The sequence below is a fragment of the Phocoena phocoena genome, chromosome 16 (genome assembly GCF_963924675.1).
Source record: "Phocoena phocoena chromosome 16, mPhoPho1.1, whole genome shotgun sequence".
NCBI lineage: Eukaryota > Metazoa > Chordata > Mammalia > Artiodactyla > Phocoenidae > Phocoena > Phocoena phocoena.
In genome coordinates, this window is record NC_089234.1 from 34,777,613 (window position 1) to 34,785,978 (window position 8,366).

The 8,366-nt window shown below is 43.6% G+C and overlaps 1 protein-coding gene across 1 annotated transcript; it reads left to right on the forward strand.

The window, feature by feature from the left end:
* Positions 1-3,406: 3,406 nt before the first annotated feature.
* Positions 3,407-7,987, forward strand: PPP1R3C (protein phosphatase 1 regulatory subunit 3C). Its single transcript, XM_065894400.1, has 2 exons — positions 3,407-3,503; positions 5,535-7,987. The coding sequence occupies exons 1-2, from the start codon at positions 3,490-3,492 to the stop codon at positions 6,472-6,474; spliced, it is 954 nt and encodes a 317-aa protein (XP_065750472.1). The 5' UTR covers positions 3,407-3,489; the 3' UTR covers positions 6,475-7,987.
* The last annotated feature ends 379 nt before the right edge of the window (positions 7,988-8,366 follow it).

Sequence of the window (8,366 nt, forward strand, 5' to 3'; positions counted from 1 at the left end):
CTTGGACAAGTTACTTAAACTCCCAGACCTCCTCAGTTTCCTCATCTTGAAATGTGGATAAACATCATGGTTTCGACCTACTTGGATTCTTATAAATATTACATGAGTTAATATTTAGTTGTAAAATGCTTAAAACAGCGCCTGACCCAAAGTAAGCTTATGTAAGTGTCTTTGTTTTTTTTAAAAATTACTCTCCTTCACCTAATATTGGTGTTCCCATCCAATGTGGCTAAAGGAGGCAGAAGGAGTTAGTGTAGGAGAGAGCTTACTATTCGCGGAGACATGTGAACTGGCTCCTTTCTTTATTTCAGAAATAGAAATCTCAGTTCTTTTCATCAAAACGAGCAGTTCTCAACCTCACTATTTCTACAGGGCAGGGCTTAAAGATCAGTTATAAGGTTCATTCTGTTACTACTGAGTACTGACATTTTAATATTAATAACTGTAGAGTTGAATATTCAAGCCCTTTCTTGATTGGGCACTGAAAAAAAGGGCTAGGTTGGAGAAAATGAGTTGACAACCTGGGACTCCCTGCCCCCAGGGTGTTTCTCCCACAAGGGCATGTCTGGTAACGTGTTGGGCAGATGCTGGAAGAGACCCATTTGTATAAGTCACACATCATCAGCTCCTTGCTTTGTAGCACCTTAAAATGTTCCCTGGGTATTTCATGAGTTTAAATTTGGTTTCCTATAATAAAGATTGTAGCATTCTCAAGGTCAAGGGGCTCTGGCTTATGAGTCCTTGCAACCCCTGGCATGGCTAGAAACACGGCACAGATCAAGAAGCTCTCACCAATAGATTTATTATTAAGATGGGTAGGACAAAGCAATGTTTGGATGCTGTTAAACAACAGTTGGAGAAAACCTACAAATAAGAAGAAAACTCCCCACAATTCCTAATCCACCATGTCTTCACTGGGGCAACTCATGACTAAGAACGCCGATTCCATTCCAGTCCCTCTCATTCCATGATGAAGGGCAGTAAAAGCCAGGAAGGACATAGAAATGAGGGGCCTGACTCTGCTAGGTGAAATAAGTCAGGCAGAGAAAAACAAATCCCATATGATCTCACATATATATGGAATCTAAAAAAGCTGAACTCATAGAAACAGAGAGTAGAATGGTGGTTACCAGGGATTGGGGGTGTGGGGAAAATGGGGAGATGGTCAAAGAGTATAAACTTCTAGGCATCTAATGTACCACATGGTTAATAATACTGTATTATTATACAATTGAAAGTTGCTAAGAGAATATATCTTCAATGTTCTTACCATAAAAAGGAAACGGTAATTATGTGACTTGATGGAGGCCTTAGCTAGTGTTATGGTGGTAACATAACATAACATCATTTTGCAATATATCAAATCAATACCTTGTACACTCCAAACCTACATAATGTCATATGTCAATTACATCTCAATAAATCTGGGGGGAGGAAAGAAGTGGGAGGCCTGGATCATGCAGTTTAGAAGTTTATTGAGTGTTGACTCTTCTTTGCAGAGGTCCCTGTATCCCTGATTTCTATTTTAAGGAGTTTGGAGAGGTGGCTTTTACGGCATCAGTCAGCACCAGGGGGCAGAAGAGAAAGTAGCTTGAATGGAAAGAAACCCAAACTCAAAAGGACGTGAGTAGATGGTGTAAGCATTTCAAAGCTTCCAACACAGTCCTTGGCACCTAGTAGGTAGGCTATACGTGTTAGTTGAATCTGAACGTCTTAAGTCATTTAAAGATGATTTCTCAGTTACAGAAAAAGTCCATGTACTTTGCAGAAAAAGTAAAAAATACAGAGAAGCAATGACAAAGAAAATTTTAATTACTCATAATATCACTTCCAAAATTAAGCACTGTTAACATTTTGGTTGAGCATATTCTGTTTTCTATGAGTGCACATCTTACCCCTAAAACGGGATCGCAATTTATTCTTATTTTATGTTTCGCCATAACTTTAATTGGTAATATACACTCCTTACCTCAACATAGGATAGTTGAACACATACTGAGAAACTACACTGAGTTTTCCCATCTGCACGATATCATTTAATCCTAAGAACAACGTCACTATCTCCATTTTACAGGTGAGGGAGTTGAGGCTAGAACTTGCCTAGATTTGAAAGTGTCAACTCCAAAGACTATGTCCCTTCAGCTAGTTTTGGTTGGGCTGAGAGACTAGATCTGCTCTTAGTTGGATGTTTCCTTTAAAAAAATCAAGCCCAAGCATTAAGTACCTTCCCCAGGGATATTCAGCGTGAGTTTCTTTTTCTTTAATCACACCATTTTATCAATTCCACTGTTTGACAGTGATTTAAAAGACACAGGGATTTTTGTACATTTTACGTTGTACATTTTGTACATTTTAATGGACTACTGGATAACTAAGTTGAGAGTAGAACGAGGACATGGGTTTTATAAAAATAATTTATACTAGACTTAGAAATTTAATTTTATGGTTTTAACTGATGGTCTAAAACCTCCCCAACCTGAACAAAATTCCAAAACCTCAGCGAGAGTAACTGGCCGGGGAGAATCATGAAACTTACAGTGTGATATTTTAACATTTTGGTTTTCACATCACTGCCAGAGGACGTCAGAACCGAGTCGAGGGATTTGGGTTGACCACTGGCTCTGTGGCTGAGCTGCCACACAAACAAAACAGGCCATTTCTGGCTTTAGTTTTCTCTTCCAGGGAGAAAAACTGAAGAATAGATCGAAATACAAAGTGCCTTTTAAGTGAATGCCTTCTCACTGTCTTATAACAGGGCTAACATGGTTTATTAACATTAGTTAGAGAAGCAGTCTACTGTGTGGTGCATTTGTGGGTTCACCCTAACCCCAAAATATAAAGCCAACTTCTGCTTGCTCAGGGCAAGGAAAGGGAGAACCTGAGCCGATGCACCAAGCAGTGAACAAGATAAACATTTCAAATATATATGTTTGAAATCTATTTCTGTGTTTCTATATCATCTATATCTATATCTATCTATATCCACACACACACATTTGGAACAAGCCACAACGTTCTGCGCTCAGATTAACTGTATACAGAAGCCTCTAGAAGTGAAAGGCATCTCCTTCCCCGCAGCCCCGCTGTGTTGGCGCCCGGCCTGGGGCAGGTTTGCTGCATTCCCTCCTGGCCTGCACCCGCTACTTGCGCTACGGTGCTGCCTCCACGGCGCTTCGCCCGGGGCTCCTGTTAACGCGACTCAGACCAGCTGGCCAGGGTTCTCCGAGCGCCCCCAAAGCCGCGCGAGTCCTGCGTTACCGCCGTCACGTCCCGGGCGAGGGCTCGCGCCGCAGCTGAGCGCTGGTTGGTCGCGCCGTCGAGCTCGCGGCCCGGCAATTGGTCCCAGCCGTCGGCTCACGTGGTCCCGAGCAGATAAGCGGCCTCTCGGGCGCTGCACCCGCAATCCGCCAGAGCTGCAGCCAAGCCGGGGCTGCTGGGAGCCGGGTGCGAACTCGCGCAGGCAGCGGAGTCCCGCCGCCCCTCTGCCTAATGAGCTGCACCAGGTAGGTTCCCTGTAGATTCCCCGCCCCGGAGCACAGGGAGCGCGCAGCTGCAGGGAGGTTGGGCTGCGTTTTCCTTCTGTCATCACCGCACATGAAGACCCTAGGGGAGGGAGGGTTGACTGGCTGCTGACTTGGAATCTGGCACCGGGGAGGCCTCGGAGGTGTGGAGATTTGCTCTGTGCTTCTTAGGCAGAGCTGATTTTGGTAAACGGCATCTTAAACCAGAAACTGTCTTAACGTGAGTCAGCTTGAGTTCTGATTCCCTCATGGATTCCGACCGTATCTCTTGGTCCTGCACAGATGTCTCAAGGACTCGGGCCGCTTAACTCGTGGGAATAGCACTCTGAGATTGCTGGTTGGGTAGTTTAGCTTTGGGAATAACTACAGGACGATGTTCGCATTCCTTGGTCCTCTTCCGTTCTTCTTATGACGGTTTGCCATAGAAAACTCAGTCTCAGAGTTTGAGCAAATGATTATTTTTAAACTCTGGGGCAGGACTTAAATTCCAGGGAAATCTCCGTATCCTTAAACTGTCTTTCTATAAGTGCAAAATATGAAAATACAAAACAAACCTCCCAAACACCCCCGCCCCCTGCAAAACTACTTAAATAGCTCCTCTAGGCATAACTTAGCAGACCTCTCTAAAAATCCTGCCCGTTCACTATTATTAGAGCCACAAATATAACTTTCACTTTCATTTGTTTGTTCTAAGTTTGTAGGTCTCCCAGAAAAATCCCAAGTCTAATAAAGTAAATTCTCTGAATGTTCTTTTATTATCCATCTTATGATAAGGACCATTTGCCTTTGTGCTTAGAGCTGCTGGGAGGAAAGTTACTAAAGCCAGACTGAGAAATGTCACATACAGTATACACACACCTCTTATCTGAAGGCTAGGATAGGGGAAAAATGTCCATAAGCTTGGCAGTATACTCAGGGCTAAAGGCCAGAAAAAATATCCTTCTTGATGGATACTTCTTGATTTAGTATTGCGGAACATAGTTATGTTTAAATTTTAAATAGCTTTATTATCTTTCTGGTTATAAATATCCATTGCCAAAACATTAGAAAATACCAAAAAAGTACAAAGGCAAAAATAGATCACCCACCACCCAGAGATAATTGTTATCTTTTTGTTGTGCTTCCTATTACACTTTTCAACATTTATAAGTTCATATATATAGCATATGTTGAAAACAGCCCCATTTTCAGGTCATCAACTTTTTCCACTTAAATGTGGACTTGACATGGATGTCTTTCTTTGTGAAATACAGATTAGGTAAAGTTTCTTTTTAAGTTCACCGATTGCTGACTTGCACTTCGGTGGGTTATTTGTGTAAAATGATGAAGAGCATGATAATGAAAGTGCAAAGATAATCCTCTGATTCACTCTTTCTAGCCCCTCAGTCTCAAAACCATTCCATGAGAATTTTTATTGCTGTTTTTTTCTTTTTAAGTGGATTACTATTCCAGAGAAGTGTAATCAATTCGATAGCAAAATCATCAAAGCAGTTGAGGGAGCGCAGTTGAGGGAGAGCTTTGGTTCTAGAGCCTATCTGGTCATTAGATCACCTGGGAAGCTTTAAGAACATATTTACCTCCTTGTCCCCGTTCGCAGAGGTTCTGCATTAGTGGCTCTAAGTCCTAGGATTCGGCATTAAAGAAAAAGGAAGAAAACCAACTTCCTAGGCCATTGTGAACAGACAGGTTTGAGAACCACTGGTCCAGAACAGACCAAATGGATTTAGAGCTGTATTAGAGATGATCGCATCCAAATCTTTTATGTCTCAGATGGAGAAACTGAGACCCCACGTGTTTTAACCCATGGCCTATAGCCAGTCAAGGGTAGAGCCCAAACATAAGATGCAGCTGTCATCACCTAATACTGTATTCCTTCACTACATATGAGAGCACCTCCTTGAAGCTTACTGTGCTGGCTATAACTTAGCTAACAAAAATAGTACAGATATGTTTGGGACCAGGCGAAGTGCATTCCAGGTGCAGATGATAACCTCTCTTCTTTCTGTATTCCAGAATGATCCAGGTTTTAGATCCACGGCCTTTGACAAGTTCGGTCATGCCTGTGGATGTGGCTATGAGGCTCTGCCTGGCTCATTCCCCACCTCTGAAGAGCTTCCTGGGCCCTTATGATGACTTCCAACGAAGAAATTTTGTGAACAAATTAAAGCCTCTGAAGCCGTGTCTCAACATAAAACAGGAAGCCAAAACACAGAACGACTGGAAGCCTTCACACAACCAAGCCAAGAAGCGGGTGGTGTTTGCGGACTCCAAGGGCCTCTCCCTCACTGCCATCCACGTCTTCTCAGACCTTCCGGAAGAACCAGTGTGGGATCTCCAGTTTGACCTCTTGGACCTGAACGATATCTCCTCAGGCTTAAAACTCCACGAGGAGAAAAACTTGATTTTAGATTTCCCTCAACCTTCAGCTGATTACTTAAGTTTTCGGAACCACTTCCAGAAGAACTCTGTCTGCCTGGAGAACTGCTCTTTGCAAGAGCGAACGGTGACGGGGACTGTGAAGGTGAAAAACATGAGCTTTGAGAAGAAGGTTCAGATCCGGATCACTTTTGATACCTGGCAGAGCTACACGGATGTGGACTGTGTCTACATGAAAAACGTGTATGGTGGCTCCGAGAGTGACACCTTCTCGTTTGCCATTGACCTACCCTCCGTCATCCCAACGAAGGAGAAAATTGAGTTCTGCATCTCATACTATGCTAACGGGCGGGTCTTCTGGGACAACAATGAGGGTCAGAATTACAGAATTGTCCACGCGCAGTGGAAACCTGATGGAGTGCAGACGCAGAGGGCAGCCCAGGACTGCACCTTCCACCAGGCGTCCCCCAAGGCCGAGCTGGAGTCGACGGTCTTCGGCAGCCCGAGGCTGGCCAGCGGGCTCTTCCCAGAATGGCAGAGCTGGGGGAGGATGGAGAACTTGTCCTCTTACCGATGAATGAAGCAACCTAGCGGCTGGTCTTGACCTTATTGCCCATGTAATTCTAGGTCTGTGTTGCTTAATATTAGGAAGGCATTGCTACTTTCCTTCAGTAGGTTTAGCTTGGAACTTTTGAGACCTGGCTACAAAAAAGATAGCCCCTTGAGAATTTAGTGTGGGGTTCTATATGGATGATGCTGCCCCATTTTGCTGTGGAGGGTCAAGTAACAGCCTGGTAAGCCTATTTTTATAAAAGCAATACATTGTCAATGCCCATTTCTCCTTCCCTCTCAATTCACTGGCTTTCCCGTTGGGCAAGAAAAGGTTGAGGAAGGACAGTGGATGGTGACAGAAAGCTGTGTTAATGGTATGAGGAATGTCTGAAAATTATACCCAAAGGGCTCTGCAGCTCAGGTCAGAGTAGGAGCGAGAGGTCTGATACTTAACTGTCGGTGAGAAAATGTAAGGTTATTTTGTGGTTTTAAGTTGGTTTTACAGTTCTCTCCCAGGGAAGTAATTTGTAGAGGGGAGAAAAACATCCATTCTGTGTATTCTTGTAGAGAAAAACCCAAACAAACTTTAGGAGTGTTGGGTGGTACTGGGGAAAGTGAATTATAATTCTGGGGAATCAAGATTGATTCTGTTCACACGTGACTTAACAAAAATCATGATTTGGGGAAAGCTTAAGCAAATCTGGCTTTGCAGTCCTAATGGGATAAGTGACCTTGCTTGTGATCAAGGTACCATGCTTGGGTTCTCAGTATAGATGCTGCCCGACCAAAATACCCATGCCATCATCATTGGCCAGCAACTTGTAGGGACTCTGTGTCACGTCAAGGATCACTCCTTGCCAGTGCCTTGATTAAACCAGAATGTTGTAGTTGCTTAACCGGAGTGTGTGAAGGGTCATCGGATAACCTGTGAGCGTTTGGCCTCATAAGAAGGCCCACTCTGTATGCTGGCATTCCTCCTGCAAAACTGTTGTATCTTCAAGAGTGTTGTCAATGTATACAACTCGCGTCCTTCATATTGAAGGTGACTCATTTTTCTGCCACACTTTTTCGATGTGATGTTGGAAGTGAGGATTGGCACTGATTCTCAATTTAAGAATCCAGTACCTTGCACATAAAAGTAGCCATTTCTGTTTCTTGCCTATATTCTTCTTGTTATTTTAAGTCTTCCTACCAATATCTTTAAAGTCAACATTTTTCTTTTAATGGACGTGAACTGTTTGGGGTGTGTTGTAATATACTTGTTTTGGAGTGTGCCTAAATCCATTCTGTAAAATCTTCAGAACAGGAGCCGCTGAATGTTTGCTTCTATCATTGTGCACGTCCACTGAGGTGTTCCGAGAATGCAGTTAATTTTAACACGTGGTCTGCCATGCTGGAAGCGTACTAGTGGAATAACTCTGCTATGACAATATTTGAAGTTTGGCTAGCACCCACAATTTTTCTGCTCTAAATATTTCACTCTCCTATAGCTATCCTCTGTGAACTTCTCACTTTAAAAATAAAAATGTTTGATATAAGATCTGAGTATGTTTTCTTTCTCAAAGCCACAGTGAGTTAAATAAGAAACCATCAACTGATATTCTCCTGTTTTAAGAACAACTGAGCAAGGTTAGTTTGGACCAGGAATTGGATCCACCTGAAAGTATTCACGTGGTCCCAGTCTCATTAGTGAGAATTTCCACCTCCTGATCATTGGGGCTGGGGTCCAGGGGCAGTGACTTGAGCTGCTGGGACTGTCCCCCTGACTGTCCCCATCTGTGCTGACTGCTCATAACGTGTACTCTCTGCTGGGTCAGGTTTATCTTGGGGACCACCTCTCGAGAGTCTTTGAAATGGGGGAAGGGATGGTGTGGGAAGTGGCTTCTACCTCCTGAGATCCGGCTCCCTCCTGCAGGG